Consider the following 18,149-nt stretch of genomic DNA (forward strand, 5'->3'; position numbering starts at 1 on the left):
AACTCCCCCCACCCTCCCCTTAATTTGGCAGCCCGTGTTCCCACTTATCAAGTGTCTTTGGGAATTTCCTTGAATAAAGTCAGCAGGGGCTTGGGGAGACATGGAGACACTGAGGGTGGCACTGATGCCACCTCTCCCTCCTGGAAAGAAAGCATGGCAGTCAGAGCAAAAGCAAGTGAAGTCCCTTTGCCATGCAGACCACACCATGAACAAGAACTGAAGTGCTGGTTTTGTGTTCATGGAAAAGGTGCATGGATAGGGTAACGGCGTGTGCCATGTTAAGGGCAGCTTGCTTTTACTTGAGAATGTTTTCCTTATCTTCAGATTCAAAGTCAAAGGGAAGCAACTCATGTTTTGGGGTGTGCTCTTCCCAGACGTAATCCTTTCATTCTAAGCTCCTCTTTGCACCATTAGGACATTTCCAAGTAGAACAAGCCCCAGACGTAGAGATTCTCTTTCTTTGGAAGCTGGCAGGAAGTAAGTGGCTTGGGGGTGTTATTGTAACACAACCTTTTCTGGTTGTTTTCTAAGATTATTCTCTAATTTATTTTTTTTTCCAATAAATCGTTCTATTTAAAATTTAGATTCTGTGGTATGCAGTTGTTTGTATTTCAAGTTCTGGCCCATAGTCTTTTGTTTTTTTTTATGGTGTTGCTAAGATATGTTATATACTTTTAAAAGAGCAGCCCTTGAAATTTAGGAAGCATTTGGCCTACATGTTGCAGCAGAGCATATTGAAATTTGTTTTCCTTTCATCTCCTTCCCAATAAAAGCAGCCGCATGGCTTATCCCTTTAGCTTCCTCAGAACTTCCTTTCAGAATTCCCGATCTATTACGGCATATTCACATACCAGAAACAAGATGCCTTTTCATGCTGTCAACCTTTTTCATCTGAAATGTAAATTAATTCTTGCTGGTATGCCTTGACAGAGATCAAAGTCGGGGTATTAACCTTCCTGGGCTTTCTCCGGGAATCCATCCCCAGGACCAGGCTGCCGCTGTTAGGCTAGTGTCCCTGTCATGGGGGCCTCCTCCAGGCGGCCCTTGGTCTAAGAGCCACTATTTCAAAGACTCAGAGTCCTTTTGTAAATGACCTCATTATCACTTTAAACTAGGTGAGAAGTGATCTGCCTGGCTAATTCTGAGAGGGAGAGGGAGAGGGAGAGGGAAAGGGAGAGGGAGAGAGAGAGAGAGAGAGAGAGAGAGAGAGAGAGAGAGAGAGAGACTGACTGCTCAAATTAATTGTGGGCCCTTCACTCAGATTCCGGGAGCTTGTTTAAGTGGTTCTGACAGCGAGTGATTTTGGTGTGATAGAGGGAGGGACAAGACTCCAGATTGGAAACCTCTCCCTTTGCTCAGTGGGTCATTTCTTGCCTGTCAGCCTTTGAGGTAGGCCGTATTTGCATTTTCAAAATAAACAGATGCCTTTCAAATACATGAGCTGGTGGTCTAGAGATCTCTGTGGGGCCCAAGCAGTTCACCAGCCAGGGATCAAATGCTGGAAGAGAAAACAAACGAAAAAAAATACGCTAGGTACACACGCATACATTTCCTATGTGTATAACATTGCGCCTGCGATAGGGGGTCTTTATGAGAGGTGGGGATCTCAGGGAGAGAGCCCAGATCCTAAGCGAAAGTTCAATTTATCAATCTCCTTTTGTGAGAGGAGGCAACTTTCAATGTCCTTGGTGAGAAGTGGCATGTTTTGCTGTGTTTCTGTTATTGGTAAATGGTAATAATAGACTTTTGCCATAGGAAAACGTATTCCTTCAAACACCAAAGAATTAAAAATATATACTCTTTAATCTGAAAAATAAGATTACACACATTAGTGTTCAGATAGATGGGGTATTCTAAGTAAAAACTAACAGTTATATATCATCCTATTGCTAATCTGTTTTTTACATGAAACTTCTTAAGTTTCAGAAAGTGGATATAACTATTATAGATTGATTCAACTAAAAATGCATACATTCTTTAGTCAATACTATCAAAACAAACAACCTGCAGGGAATAATTACTAAAAGAACTACAATGTCTCATTCTTTAAATTTTTGAAAGCACTGGTTTTAACATTGCTCCTCTAATTCAAGATCAGTTTGTTAAACAAGGGCAACGTGGTAGGCCTCCCCTTCTGCGAGGGGAAATGTCTCGGGTAGGTGACAGTGGAACCCTAGGCGCTGGGAACAGAATTTCAAAGAGCGTCTCCCAGGAGGAGCAGACTCTTCCAGCTCCCCTTCTCTTCATCTCTCCCTGCTCCCCAGGAGCAGGAAGAGCCCATGGTTTACAGCACATGTTCATCAGATTGCTTCAGTGCTGTGGACTTTGTTTCTTCTCTTTCTCGGTCCCCTGATCAGCTTCCTACTTACTCCCCTCTGTGGCCCTTTCAACAACGCAGATGTTATCAGAAGATAACAATAGTGCTAACAAACAATGGCCATTTCTCCTTCTGCTGCCTTGTGGGGAAAATGCTTCTGCCAAGGCCAAGGTGGCACCTTACTTGAGCCTGTGAACAGGTATTTTTAACTGGCTGCTGCTGAAACCACTGGTCACTTCATGTGACACCAGCTGATGGGAGTTGCTTTGTTTTATTTTATTTTATTATTGGGGAATTGGGGAAGGGGAACATTGTGTTTTTCCAGGACCCATCATCTCCAAGTCAAGTTGTTGTTCTTCAGTCTTAGTTGTGCAGGGCACAAGCTCAGCTCTAAGTCCAGTCGCCGCTTTCAATCTAGTTGTGGGGGATGGGGGAGAAGAGAGGGGAGGGCACAGCCCACCATCCCATGCGGGAGTGAACTGGCAACCTTGTACAGCTGAGCCATCCCGCCACCCATTGGCAGCTCAGTGGCAGCTCAGCTTGGATGCAGCTCACTGGCCCATGTGGGAATCGTACCGGCGACCCTGTTGCTCAGAGCTCTCACTCTAACCAACTGTGCCACCTGGATGGCCCGGGAGTGCTTTAAATGCTGGTTTCAGAGGAGAAAACGAGCATCATATCCAGACAGGCTCTAGCAAACTCAGGCACAATTTCTGATAGCAACTTAACGGAGGCTATTTAACTTCTCTTAGAAGCCTGACTCTACAGCAAGACAGAATAGTTTTTAGTGTCTAAAACTGTCTGCACTGTTAAACCTCTTTCTATGTAAGGCCTCCTTTTAGCCTTTTCTAACTTTAAAAGGCTGATTCCTAAAGGAATTTAGCCTTGTTGGTGGGTTTTCAATGACTAGCTAGGTGGCTGCAACAATTTCCTAGAACTAGATTTCCAGAAATAGCTCTAGGTGTGTGGGACAACTGTATTTTAAATTAGGAATTTCCTTTCTTTCTTTCACTTATTCAGCTACTATTTGTTAAGCACCTGCTTTATGCTGGGACTACCATGGTGAACAATGGAATTTAATTTGAAATTTCAAATTTTCCATCTCCAATACAGAGGGTTATAAAACACTCTCTCAAAAACTAACTAACTAACTAACTAACTAACTAACTAACTAACTAACTAAATAAATAAATAAATAAATAGGGCCGGCCGAGTAGCGCGTTGGTTAAAAGCTGGCTTGGGACACCAGCTCTGAGCAGCAGGGCCCCGGTTCGCATCCCACATGAGGGCCAGTGACACTGCCCTCTACAGCTCCACCCGGAGCTGGGCTGTTGTGAGTCACTGGTGACGGAGTAGACTGCAGTGAAGCTGCAGTGGGCTGCCATAAGCTATGGTGAGTGGCTGGCAGCCAGCGTGAGCTGCCAAGAGTCGCCATGACCAGCCGTCCAGAGGCTGGCGACTGATCTGCCTCACCTGGGAAGAGCACAATGATAATACCAACATGGGCCAGTGAAGCAACGTCCTCCACAACTAGAATGAAGAACAAAAGGACAGCAACTTGTCTGTTCCCCTCCCCCAATTCCCCATAAAGTCTTTTAAAAAATAAAATAAATAAATAAATATAAATTAAAAAACAAACAAAAAATAAGACACGCACTCCCTCAAAGGAATACTGTTTGTATAAATCAGTCACTCTATACTATGTCAACGCTCGCTGAAAGGGAGTTTTATAAAACTCCAATCCAAAACAGAGTCGAAATCATTATAAAATATATTGCTGAGGATATGCATTGAGATGACCCGTGCTTCTTGAATGATTCTGGTAGATATTTCTCATTCTGACAAAGCTGCGCATAAGCACGTTGTTGATCACACACCAGACAGTAGAGGGAGGCCAGGTGAATGCACCATTGAGGGAAAAGGTCCTCACTGAACACACAGAAGAAAAACAAGCATGCCCTCTTTCACTTCTTGTAAGTCTCTATTTGCCATTCTACCTCTATCCCATTGTTTCTTCACTCACTCCATTTCTCTGTCTTAGAAAGACCCCTAATCATTTCACACAAAAAGCTTAATTTCTCAAAATGTGAGACAAGACAAGCTCCAAACTCTCCTTGGTCACCAGGCGGAAGCCAGCTGCCTGTCCCTTCCTGATGTTTTAGGCTATCTCCACATAAGAATGAGGAAATAGCCAGGGGAAACTAACTGGTGCGTCTGGGCTTGGGATGAGTTGTGAACTGTAAACTAGCTGCACTGTCTTCTAAACCTTTGTTTAACAGAAAATAGGATGCTCTTCAAGCTTATGCAAGGGGTCCCACTCAGTCACTCCCATGCTGTCTGGGTTTCTCTCTCTAAATAAAGAGCTATGGCTGATTTCTTTTTCTTCTTTTAAATTTTATTGGGGAACAGCCACGGTCATTGGTTACACACTGCTTTCATACTACAATGGCATAATTGCTCTTTTAAGGAGGGCACAGCTCACCGTGGCCCATGCGGGCATTGAAACAGCAACCTTGGTGTTATCAGCACCATGCTCTAACCAACTAAGCTAACCAGTCACCCCGAGCTGTGGCTGATTTCTGACGGCAATGGGCTTACCATTTTGGAAGAGGAAAATGTTTGGGGTGACAAGTATTGCCATTTACTTTGAGGAAACATGTCTTGTCTGTGAGCAGGATCAGGACCTACAGGGAGCCCCTGACGCATGGCTTAGTGGAAGTGGTTTCTGGCAAAAAGTCGGCCTGGCCTGTGGCTTCAAGGTCCCTGTCAAGAAATGGGCTCTGCCAAATCTTAGGTTGGCACAAACAATAGAATTCTTGCCATGTAATAACTTGGAAGACAGAATAGTATCTTTTGCTATGAATTCACATTATTGCCCATGTTAGAATTAAACACCCAGAGATCAAGGTGCTGTGTATATAATGCACAGAGAGGAAGTTGCAAAGGCAGCGTGGGCTTGAGGTCTGCTTATGTCTGATGTCATATTGACATGGCACGGAAATGTGCTTAAGATGTTGGCACCCCCAGGACTCAAGATTCAAATTTCAGAGCCTCTTCAAGTTGGAACCAATTTCTCTATTGTTGACCTCACGTCATGCCCACAATCTGGCTACAAAAAGGTGGTGTCTGAAATAGTGCCTTTACCACACCAGCAATGAGAGGGGCAGCGTTACCATGATCAAAAACACACACAAGTTGCCTTTATGTATTTATTTATATTTTTTCAAGTTTTTTTCATATAGAATCATAAAGTGTGGTGTCATATTTTATAACCTTTATTCGCTGTTTATCCACATAATAAAGAAACCTTTACAGAAAAAAATAACTATGCTTTGGCAAGATGATCTAACTTTTTTTCCTCAAAATCTCCTGTGTGTAGAAAGGCAGATTTTGTTTTCCACCTTAACAGATGAAACAGAAGCAAAGGGAGTTTAAATAACTTGTGTCTTCTTATGTGTTATGTGAGTTTAAGAATTGATATCAGAGCCCTCTTCTGAGTCTTCACCCAATGCTCCTTCCCATAGGCGATGCTCTCCCAGTGGTTTCCACCTTGGGCTGTAGCACATGGACATAGGGTACCAGTCAAAGAACCGGGAAGAGTTTTGTATAATATCCTAACCATGTGAACTTTGGAGACAAAACAACTGACTAAATCCTGGCTATGCCACCAAGTTGTCATACGGTTTGGGGAAAATTACTTAACTTCTGAGCCTGTTTCCTCAGCTATAAAACAGGACTCAATAGAGCCTAATTCTCAGCACTGTTGAAAAGATGATAGCAGAAGAGATATGCAAAGCATTCTGCACAGAACCCACACGGGGTAGATATACAATAAATGTTAGTTCTTTCTCTGCACTCCCTTTCTAAATATGAACTTCACTGGGGGAAAAAATCAGTCTGTGAAGTGATCTTCTAAGGAGAGCCTAATAATGTTATAACTTCAAAAAGATGAAACTATTTCTCTCACTTTGAGAGAAAAAAAAATAGTATCTGCCAAATCTTAATACAGTTACAATAGAAAACTTTTATAAAAGAGAGAATTTTCCAAATCTTAACTTATGTCTTGCTTGGTGGACAGGGAAAATTTCAAGTACAATAATGACGTGAAAGATTTCAGGTAGTTTTATTTTTGTTTTTGTACGGAGCTGTACTATACAAAGTACAGCTCCGTACAAAAAGCTCTCGTGCTGAGAACTTGATTCATTTGTGTACATCAGTGTTTCAGTGACCTCAAAATTGTTAAGACTTAGGTGGTATGCTGCTGAAATCATTCTTCCCACTCACTTGTTTGAGGCCCTTCTGCAACTTGTTCTATAAAATAGCAAGTCCCCTTCCCAACCCCCTTCCACAAAGTCAGAACTTCTGAAATCCAGGAGTTAAGTATCCCCCAGACTTGCTGCCTGCTAGTGTGGAAGGCAAGCTGCCTTTCAGATGTCTGAAGCGTTGGAAGATCTCAGTGTGCCTATCGTGTTTAACCCACAGTGACGGGTGATTGGCAGCATAACAGCTGAGCAACAGCCATTTGGCCAGTAGTTCAAACCCCAACACGAAGAGCCATAGCAGGATCACGGCTTGATTGGCTGTGGCCATGAAGTCTGAATCTCCAAGCACAGAGGCGGAGGCAGAGGTGACAGCTGGTAGCCATTCTCCTCAATAAAGTTGTGACGGTTGAGATGTATAAGCAACCAGAGCCTGCTAATTTCATAGACTTTGAGCCAAGTGCTTAGTGTCAAAACCAGCTACGGTCAATGATGCAAATGGCTGTGAAGGGTCCTTCGTCAACAACAAGGCTTTCCCCACCAGACTGTTGCCTCTTAGCTGGTTAGAAGCCACTAGATCCTGCTTTCCAGAAACCATCCAGTTTGAGGAGAAGGAGGCCGTATCCTTTTTTTTTTTTTTTAAGTCAGATTTACTGAGGTATAGTTTCCATATAGTAAAACTCAAACAGTTTAATAAAATTGTATGAACATATACAGTCAGGTAACACCCTCTACAATCAAGAAAAAGAACATTTCCCGAGACGTTCTCTCATGTTCCTTTTGTTGTTCACCCCTCCCCCATCCTCAGCTCCTGGCAACTACTAATGGGGTTTCTGTCCCTATAATTTTGCCTCTTCCAAAATGTCATATAAATGGAGTCATATAACATGTAGACTTTTCAGTCTGGCTTCTTTCACTTAGCAAAATGCTTCTGAGATTCATCAATGTTGTTGCAGTTATCAGTTTATTCTTTTTCATTGCTGAGCAGAATTCTAGTGAATGGATATACCACGGTTTTGTCCATTTGCCAGCTAAAGGGCATTTGTTTCCAGTTTTTGGTGATTATGAATAAAACTGCTATAAACATTCAGAACTTTATGTTTTTTAGAAAACTTTATAGAAAAGTAAATAACTTTGCTTTGTAAAAAACCAGAACTGAATGAGCTGGAATGATCCTAGAGGTGGGAATTGTTTCTGTCTTGATTAACCAACAGAAATACTTATTTTTCAAACATCTTTTGCATAGCAATTTTCAGTTTATACAAAGCACTTTCACTTACATTATTCCTGTAATTATCATAGTAACCTTGAGAACTAGGCTAAGAACCTTACCCCATTTTATAGATGGCGGCTAAGAAATCTCCCTGCAATCTAGACTGCCCAACTCCTGATCCACGGTCCTTCTCCCAAAACATTTCCTCAATATCCTGTCTGTGCAGAACACTCTGCTAGATGCTTTGGGGGCAGTCACAAAAACAACATAAAACTTGCCTTCTTTTCCCCTTCAAAAGGGAACAATCTGATGCTCCACGTCTTGTACCATCAAGAAAATGCAAATTAAAACCACGAGCTACCATTAAAACACCTGTTAGAATGGCCAAAATTCAGAACACTGGCAACACCAAATGCCAGTGAGGATTTGGAGCGACAGGAACCCTTATCCACTGCAGTTGGGACTGCAAAGGGGGGTACAGCCACTTTGGAAGACAGTGTGGCAGTTGCTCACAAAACTAAACATAATCTCACCATATGATCCAGTAATTGCACTTTTTGGTATTTACCTGAAGGAGCTGAAAACTTAAGTCCGCACAGACACCTGCACACAGATGTTTAAGGCAACTTTATTTATAACTGCCAAAACTTAAAAGCAACCAAGATGTCCCTCGGTAGGTGAATGGATCAATAAACTGTGATACCTCCACAACTAGACTGAAGAACAAAAGGACAGCAACTTTTCTGTTCCCCTTACCCTAATTCCCCAGCGCTGTTCCCATCCCCCAATTCCCCAATAAAAATCTTTAAAAAAAACAACAAAAAAAACCCAAACTGTGATACATCCAGACAATGGAATATTATTTGGAGCTAAAAAGAAATGAACTATCAAGCCATGAAAAGACCTGAATGAACCTTACACGCATATTATTATACTAAGTGAAAGAAGCCCATTTGAAAAAGCTACATACTGTACGATTGAAACTATATGACATTCTGGAAAAGGCAAAACTATGGAGACAGTAGAAAGGTCAATGGTTGCCAGGGGTTAGTGGAAAGGGAATGAAGAAATAGGCAGAGCACAGAGGGTATTTAGGGCAGTGAAAATACTGTGTGATGTTATAATGATAGATACATGTTATCATACATTTGTCCAAACCCATAGAATGTACAACACCAAGAATGAGTCCTAAGGTAAACTATGGACTCTGGGTGATGATGATGTGTCAGTGCAGGTTCATCAGTTGTGACAAATGTACCACTCTGGTGGGGGATGGTGATAATGGGGGAGTCTGCATGTGAGGACAGGAGACATATGGGAAACCTCTGTACCTTCCCCTCAACTTTTATTGTTACCCTCAAACTTCTCTAAAACAGTCAAGTCTTTTTTAAAAAGGGGACGGGGAACAGTCATAAATTGAACCAGGACAAACACAGCTGCTACAACCTTGAAAGGAGTACCAGCCAGGGCCAACTAACAGAGCAACAAGAAACGAATGATCTATGAAGCTACCCCCAATCCTTTTTGGAAGCAGGCAGGACATAAATGATAAGAAATACAGTAATACTTTGGTTTGCGAGCATAATTCATTCTGGAAACAAACTGCTCATATTGCAAGACATCGCTCGTTTACCAAGTTAAAGTGTATTAGAAATGTTTGCTCGTCTTGCGGAACGCTTGCAAACCAAGTTACTCACAATCCAAGGTTTTACTGTAAATCCACCCTGAGGCTGATAGGAGTTGGAAGAGAAGAGAGCAGCAATGCCTAGATGCATGAAGGGAAGGGGAATTCCCCAGATGGTGACGTTCCAAGGCAGGCAAGAAACTGATTTCTAGGATAAGGGAAAACCTCCCTCCTTAGCTTCCAGGTTAGAGAAAGCAATTACCAGGCCAGACTTTCTCTGAACTCAGTCAAAGTTTGACTGGGATAATGACTGGCATTAAGTACTAGGGAATCAAAGTGGAAAAATGCTCTCGTAAGCCTGAAATTACTAGATTTATTTTGTGTAGAGGCCAGGATTTCTGATGCAGCTGTAGAAGAAAAAAAAACAAAAAACGTCAGTGAGATTCTGTTTCTTAAGAAAAAAAAACGTTACTTTTTCGATGCTGCTTTTAGCAGCATTTGCCAGTCAGACCTCCCACAAGTTGGCCTCTTTATGTTCTGATAAGGTGGCTGCTGACCAGCTGTCACTCCAGCCAGAAACCACACTGGCTCCTTGTGCAATCGACCAGCAGCAGTTAGGAGGATCAGGCTGGGCTTTTGTGCTTCATCTGTATGCGCCTTCTCTGCCAGGTATAGTGGGCACCCTTTGCCAGGTCCATTATGAGGGCAGGGAAGCTTACCCAGCCTAGATCACGAACCAAGAAATCTACCCAGACAGCGTCCCTGATGGTAACAATGCCTGGGTCTGTCCTCTGGTGGGTCATCAAATGTCAGGCCAGGCCAGGACCCCCTTCTGTAGCAGCTGATCTGTGGGACCCTTAGAAGCCCAGGCATGTGCAAGAAATAGTTCTAAAGTTTTACTTCCACTTATGAAGGAAAAGATAAGAGAAGAGGGGTTAATGATTTCTCAGTGTTTTAATAAATGGGGCTGCACCATGTATTATTTAGGGATTCAGACTTTAGGGCAAAACTGCTTGGGTTTGAACCGTGGCTCTGCCAATCTCCAGCTGTGTGTGACTCCTGGGCAAGTCATTTAATCTCCCTGGGCCTCAGTTTCCTCAGCTATAAAATGGGAATAATAGTGGTCTCTACCTTTAAGAGTTACTATGAGAATTGAATGAGTTAATTTCTTAAAAAGGTTTAGGAAAAAGCATGGAACCTAATAATCTAGACATTCTGTTTGTTAGATAAAAATAATGGACATTTCCCTAGTCCTGGTCCTAATTCTTCTTCCCCCGACCTTACCCCGTCCACAAAATCAAGCTAAATGCACATACCTGATTTTTTTCTTCTATTTTAGTCCTTAGTATCTTTCCGCTTCCCTTCTTCATATTAGTTTCCTAGGGCTACCATAACAAATTACTCCAAACTTTGTAGCTTAAAACAACAAAAATGCATTCTCTCACAGTTCAGGAGGCTAAAATTCCAAAAGTAAGGTTGGTTTCTACTGGAGGCTCTGAGAGAATTCTTTCCATGTCCTCTCTCCTAGCTTCTGGTGGTTCCCTGCAATGCTTGGCATTCCTCGGCTTGTAGACCCATCACTCCACTCCACTCTTAGCTTTCTTTGTTGCATGCATTCTCCCAGTGTCTCTCTGTGTCTTCACGTGGACTTCTTATAAGGACACTAATGATTGCACTTCCTAGTATTTACCCGAAGAAGTTGAAAACGTATTGTCTGTACAAAACCCTGCACACATGTTTAAGACAGCTCTATGTATAATTGCCACCCAGCTCTCTTATTTAACTAATGCGGCCTTAATCCAGTATGACCTCATCTTAAAAGAATTTTGTCTGCAAAGACCCTATTTCCAAGCAATGTCATATTCTGAGGTTCCAGATGGACATGACTTTTAAGGGAACATTAGTCTACCCAGTTTACCACCTTAAAAGTTTCAGGGTGCTTTCACGTCTGCTATCTCCTTTTCGTCTCCCTCCCCATGTTAGAATGCAAGCTCCGCGAGGGTAGGGACAGGGCCTCTTTAAGAGTAGTCTGAAGCAGCCAGCATTACTTAATATAGGAATGTTTACTGGGCCACCTTAAAGGAATGAAAGAGAAGGTGCCACTGGGGCTGGGTGTGGAAAGGTGATGCCTGAGGTAGGAGAGTCACCCAGAAGGAGGGTGAGGGACAGGATAAAAAAAAAAAACCTCATTCAAGGAAATAAAAAAAGAGAAAGGTCAATGATCCCAAATATTTCAATATGGTACCAAACGGGGAACAGCCAGAGTCAGAAGGAAGGTGCAGGATGAGAGAGAACAAGATCTAGATCACAGGTCAGGGAGAAAGGAAATGGGACGATGGCGGTAGGGCTGACTGCCTCAGGGCAGAATAATACCTCTTCTGTGGGGAGGAGGGGTCTTGCTGCCAGTATGGTTTCTTCTAAAGCCAAGAGACCCAGTGGCACAGAATCTGCCTTTTTCAGATACCTGAGGTAGTCTGAGATGTGGAAACATCTTCAACCCAGCTTGACCGTGAGGGTCACATAAAGTGGAAGAAAAGAGATATTAACAGTTGGGATAAACCCGTTGGTCTTTTTCCACTCAAACCATCAGCAGTTTTGGTAGAGAAGTATTTAGGTGTTTATCAACATGAACCAAGCTGACTGGATGATGAAAAGCTGCAGTTGTGATATTTCTCAGCTGAGCACAGTGTGTGGCCTGTCTTTTCTGTGGCAGCGTCATTGGTTGTCAACCCACGACCGTCCGTGAACAGGGCTACAAGAGGAAAGGAAAAGCAAGGTGTGCCTGAGGGGCAGACAGATGGAGGGAAGGGGAAGGCCTTGCTGCTCCTTTTGCTGTCCTGGTGGCAACAACTGGAAAGGCAGTTAGGAAAGCCAGGAGCCCTGGCCTGGTGCACTCATGCCCTCTGTTTGTCACCCAGCTCCCTATTTGACAATTGCGATCCATAAGACAGGTTCTCTGAATTACTCCACATCACCAAGCTAGGAGTGAGTCCAGCCAGGACAGTCATGAATTCTCCTGCTCCTTACTGTTTGGTCCTTTCCAACCACACTGTATTAAATCTTAAAAATAAACACCAGATCTGTTGAGATTCATCACTTCAGAGCCTCAAACCATAAGACAAATGTGGGTTTCCTAGCCAAGTTGTATCATTCTGTTTGGTAATTCATCTAGGTGTGGGAGCATAACCTTAAGAAGTTTCTTCTTTGTTCCATTCCACAGGGCGCCCTTCAGACCAAAGCCGTGATCCACACCTCCTTGTCACAGGGGCCACCAGGGGAAGTGCCCAGGTTCAAGCCTGCAGTGAGCCTGGTGACCACAAAGGTGAGGTCATTAGAGGTTTGAGATGGGTGTGCTGTATTTGGGAACATTCCAGAGAAGACTCCAGAACTGGAAATGATCACCCGATATGGACCTTCTCTCTGCCACTTTTTTGTTTGTTTGTTTTCTATAGGTGACAGCTGATTAACTTCAGGGGCAGACCTGCAGGGGACCCTGAAAAGTGATTTCACAGAAAGGGAGGGAGTAGACAGAGATAAGCCAGCTTCTCTGCAACTGCCTTCTCTGACTATATACCTTTTCACTGGGGAAACTGGTCTCATTGCGGCTCTCCTTACCGACTGCTTCCCTTCAACCCTCCCTCTTGGAGCAGACCCTGACATGTTTTTGCCTGATTTATCTTAAGACTTATGGAAGTTTTGCTTTTCAGGCAGATCTTTCTATGATCCTGAAATTGTACATCAACCTCAAACTGATTGCGAACATTCATGGGGGAGGCAGCACTGTGGACAAGAAATTAAAAGTTGGGGTATCTGGTCTAAATTCCCCATTAATTAACATCATAGTAAAATGAGAGAATTGGACCAAATCAGTGGTTTTCAAACATTTTAAAAATGTTAGAATTAGAGCAGCCCATTAGCTCAGTTGGTTAGAGTGCAGTGCTCCTAATACCAAGATTGCCAGTTCGATCCCTACATGGGCCACTGAGATGCGCCCTCCACAACTGGATTGAAACAACTACTTGACTTTGAGCTAGTGACGGGTCCTGGAAAAACACACTATTCCCCAATAAAAATCTTAAAAAAAAAAAAATATATATATATATATATATATATATATATATATATATATATATGAATCTCCTTTTTTTGTAGTTTGAGGGTCCTTGGACTTCTGCTTAAAGAAGCAGCTATGATTTCTTAAATATGACCTTCAGTTTTAATGCTAACATTTTATGAAAAATGCGGATAGGTTGCCCTGGATTTCACAGTACAGTTTGCAGCTACAGTTTATCTGCCAGGCCCCGCAATGAGGCTCTGGGCACTTCCAGGTCGTTTGTAATCTGTCACCTAGCCTATGTTTCAAGGAAATACAGAGCGAGAGCTTTTCCTGGGGGCAAGGAGGTTAGGGAGTGGTAGGCAAAGAGAAGGGGGAACCCAGGGGGCAGCAGTATTTCTTGAACTTGAGGAGACCTGGGGGTGGAGACAATGAGACATCTTTCCCTTTCAAAAGAAGGATGTCTAGCTGTTACTGACCTACCATCCAGACCCTTTTTCTCTAGCAGAAGCCACAAATAAGAGGACCTCCTGTTGTAATCAGCACACAGATGTATTTTGTTGGCTAGGCACAGTGTTTTTGAAAAAACTTTGAACCCAAATATTTTTAGATAGGGTGTCCATTCTGGGTTCACCACAAGCCCCAGCAGTCTGCCTGACACCTTACACATTTATGGTACCTGGATGGCCTCAAAGGTGTTGGAGTTTGCAATACCTGCTACCTTGTTTTCTTTTTTTTCTCTTGATAGTCAAATGCTTTTTCATCTTGTTTCACAATGGTCCAGTGAAGAATTGGCATAACTTTCCTGGGGAATATGAATGGCTCCTAGAACTCAGTCTGACTTTGGAAGGCATCATCCCCTCCAGAGAAGTCCCGCCCAGTATTTGTTTCATTAAACCGAACACTTAGGGACACTTCCCTGAAGAAAGGAGACCTGTGTCTGGAGAAGCCTCTATTGTCACACCTACACATACCTCAACATTTGTGAATGTTTCTGCTCTCTAGTCTCATCATTGATTTTTTTCAGCATGTCACTGACCTAATTCCTTTAACCTAATCTCTTCACTTTGAGTCACCCTATTGCATTTTTCTGGCTTTTTCCATATCTACATTTCTCCAGTCTCATTGTTTAACAAATAATTTTTCAGAGAGATACCAGGTGCCAACTGTCACCAGGACATAACTTCAAAATATTTGATAATTTTGGATTTTGCTTTGAACTCAATGGTTTGATAACCTCTTTATTTCTTACTTATTTATTTTTAACCTTTTTAAATTGAGGTTTCATTGACATCTGACATTATTTTAGTTTCAGTTTTGCAACATAAAGATTACTTCCTTTTCATTTAAGTTTATCTCTTTACTCTGACCCAAATCCTTCTCTCTGCTCTTCAGACAAACCTGGGGAATGGAGGAACAGATTTCATCTAAGCTTTATTAAGAATATTCTGTAAGTTTCTGTTTGGTTTTTATACTTCAAATAACTCTTAAAAATCAATATTTTGATGACTGAAGTGTAAATGAATAAGAAACATGGAATAAGTTTTCCCTTCAATTGCATGAACAGAAATTCTACGGATTTTTATTGGAAACTCAGGCAAAGTAACCAGGGGCATTTGTTAAGTTCCAAGTAAAGGTGGTGATGCCGCCTCTCTTTCTGGTGGGGGACCCAGCACCTTCCTAAGGAGGATCCCAAACCAAAAGGGACTTAGGCTCTTTCCTGGCTTGGCTTGTGCTTTTCCCTCTCTGAATTACTATTAAGCTGCCAATGCTCCATTTTATTCTGTGGATCCCAAGTAGTTGCACACAAAAGCACACTTGGCTTTCCACAAGGGTGGTACCATTTGGGCTTTGATCAGTGAGTGGTGGGTCTTGGTGCTGCTGAATTGGGCCAGAGAACAAGGTTAAAAATTGTTTGTGTCACTTTCCCTCCTCAGTAAGGAAACAAAGATATTTGTGTCCCAATGTGGAGTTCTCTTTTTTCTTTTTATGTCGATTCTTGTTTTTAATGTCACTTATCACAGTATTACAAGTGAGCTTGGGCCAAACAATGTTTTAGAATCTGCAGGAGGTGGGAAAACCTGCCTGCCTGGTCCTCTAACCGGAGAAGATCATCAATTAGGAGAAGGCAGGGAGGGGAGGAGAGGGAACCAGTTAATGAAATTCTAAAAGGCTACAACTATTTTTCTTGATTTCTACTCCCCCCTTCTGCCCTGCCCCCTTTCTTTTAACATTATCTTACTGTTTGGTCATAATGTTTTTTGTATAATAATAAAAATGTAATAATGATACATTTAAATTTTTTTCTCTTTTTCCCTTTGGTGTTTATAGCAATAATAACAACTACACAGATGGTCTTCTCTACCACCGATAGCTCAAAGAGTTACATTTCTTCCCCATAAGAGATATTTATGTCTAAGAAACCAAACTAATAATATGGAATCAGAGTATACTCTTCCTAGAATAGACAACACAAAAACAATTGATTTCCATATTTCTTTTTCTGCACTCTATCTTTGTCATGTGATATATGTTCTATCGTTACATCCACTTTTTGTATTTTATGCAACTTCCACAAATATATGTCACAGTTGGCAAATTTGTAGGTTATCTTCATTGGTTATATTTTTGTTTGGATGTTTCTAGATAAAAAATAAGAATAGCAAGTAGGTGCTGAGTCTCTTTCCTTTGCCAACTGATTGGTAGTGACTGTGTGGACCTGTGGTTCTCAGCCCTGGCCGCATGTTAGAATTATTTGGGGCACTTTTAAAAATTGATGCCAGCCCCACCCTAGGTCAGTTTCAGAATCTCTGGGGGCTGGGTTCAGGCGTGTTTGGAATCTTCTTGGGCGATTCTAATGAACACTGATCATCTCGAGGGCTTGTTAAAAACATAGATTCCCAGCCCCCAGCCCTGGACTTCCTGATTCACTAGGTCTAGGGTGGGGCCCAAGGATATGCATTTTTAACAAGTTTTTAGGTGATGTTGATACTTCATGTGGTGTATTCTCAAGAAGTCAGGTGATACAGGATCCACACCTTGAGAATCACTGAAGTGAAGAGTTGTGTTAAAAAGAAATTTGAAGTTGAATTAAAATTCAGTGGAAGAGAGTCGTGATTGATTAATCATGGCTGCCAGGGTCTCAGCGAGGAGGAATTGCCCCCCCCCCCCACCACCACCTCCACCTTTGAGAAAACTCATCAGTAAACTGTCCTCAATCACTGTGTGGAAATGAGTTTCACCTGGAATGGTTCCCTATTTACAGTTAATCCTGCCCACATGGTGCCAGTTCATTCCTTGACCCACTGTCCTCATCAGCAGGTGGCCCTGCCCAGCCCAGCCGGGACTGGGAGCTGGTCTCCTAACTCCATCTAGCACGGGGCTGTTCCAGCTACTGCACCTCCCTCACTGGGGGCCCCTAATCTCTGTGCACTATTACCAGAGAGAGATAACTTGTTTTTCTATAAGCATGAGTTAGTTTATCCAGTTTCCTGGCTGGGACCTTGCACTGAGCGAGGACTGCCATCACAGAACAGGTCAGTTTTGATGATGTGTCCTAAATAAAGGCTGCAGAAAATCAGGGAGCAGCATGAGGACGGGGAGAGAGGGGCTGCAGACAGCGTAGATGGGCAGTGTATCGAACCCTGCCTGTTTCTGAATGTATGCTTAAGTAATGCTTGTTTGTTTTCTCTCAGTCCTGAGGGGCGCTGTAGGTCATAAAAGCAGCCCACAAGCAGAATCCAACAATGGCCATGCAGAGACTTCAAGCAACTCTCCTTCTATCACTGAGGAAAATCGGTGAGGCTTATCTGTAAGATTTCCCTTTCTCAAACTCAGGGGCTTTCGGTGAGTTGGAGAGAATGGAACCAAAAGCGTTTGACATCAGATTCTCCCATGTCAGAGGTCATTACCTGTGTTGCCCTTTATTCTACAGGGCAACCTGAACAGAACAGTGCCTTTTGGGTTCTCTTCATGGCACTTGATCTCATTAGGTCAAAGCAGTGGTTCTCAACTGAGGGCAGTTTTTCCCCTCTTTCCTGGGATTTTGTCTTTATCTGGAGACATTTTTGGTTGTCACGACTTTAGGGAGAGGAGTTGTGCTAATGGAATCTAGTGGGTAGAAGCCAGAGATACTGCTACACATCCTGCAATACACAGGACAGTCCCCCACAACAAAGAAATGGCTAACCAAAAATGACAATAATCCCGCAGTTGAAAAATCTTGGGTTTAAGCTAAAGCAATAAGGGAGCATCATTTCCTATTTAATTAAATACAATTCAAAATGAGTAGAGCAGAGGTTGCCCAGGGCAATAGTGCACTTGTTTTCAATGTACTTCTGAACTGCTCAGGTCTGCAGAGGACAATGACCCTGGCTAAACGTAGGCTCAGGCCCCTTATGTAAGGCCAGGCCAGGCTGTGACACCAAGCTCTGGAGACTCAAGAAACTCAGAGGCTTCCTGTTTTTCAGGGAAGCCTTCATAACCTATCTTGTCTCAAAAACGTTTTCCAGGCTGCATCACACATGCCACCAGGAAGAGGCGACAACTACAGGAGGGAGTGGACCATGGCAAAGGGACGGTCTAAGTAGCGTGAAGCTTGCCTCTCTTATTTCCGCCCAAATTGTTTGTGGGGACGCTCATTAAAAGTTTACTCTAGGATTTGGAGAAAGAGGCCATTAGAA

General features: G+C 42.7%; 1 protein-coding gene across 1 annotated transcript in view; it reads left to right on the forward strand.

The window, feature by feature from the left end:
- MYO3B (myosin IIIB) overlaps nucleotides 1-18,149 on the forward strand; it is a 443,683-nt gene that overhangs the window by 313,105 nt on the left and 112,429 nt on the right. Inside the window, exons 29-30 of the mRNA XM_019656795.1 lie at nucleotides 12,634-12,735; nucleotides 17,163-17,265. Of these exons, the coding sequence (XP_019512340.1) occupies nucleotides 12,634-12,735; nucleotides 17,163-17,265 (205 nt within the window). The remainder of the gene's footprint in view (nucleotides 1-12,633; nucleotides 12,736-17,162; nucleotides 17,266-18,149) is intronic.

Source organism: Hipposideros armiger, unplaced genomic scaffold (assembly GCF_001890085.2).
Source record: "Hipposideros armiger isolate ML-2016 unplaced genomic scaffold, ASM189008v1 scaffold_266, whole genome shotgun sequence".
In the NCBI taxonomy this organism is placed as follows: Eukaryota; Metazoa; Chordata; class Mammalia; order Chiroptera; family Hipposideridae; genus Hipposideros; species Hipposideros armiger.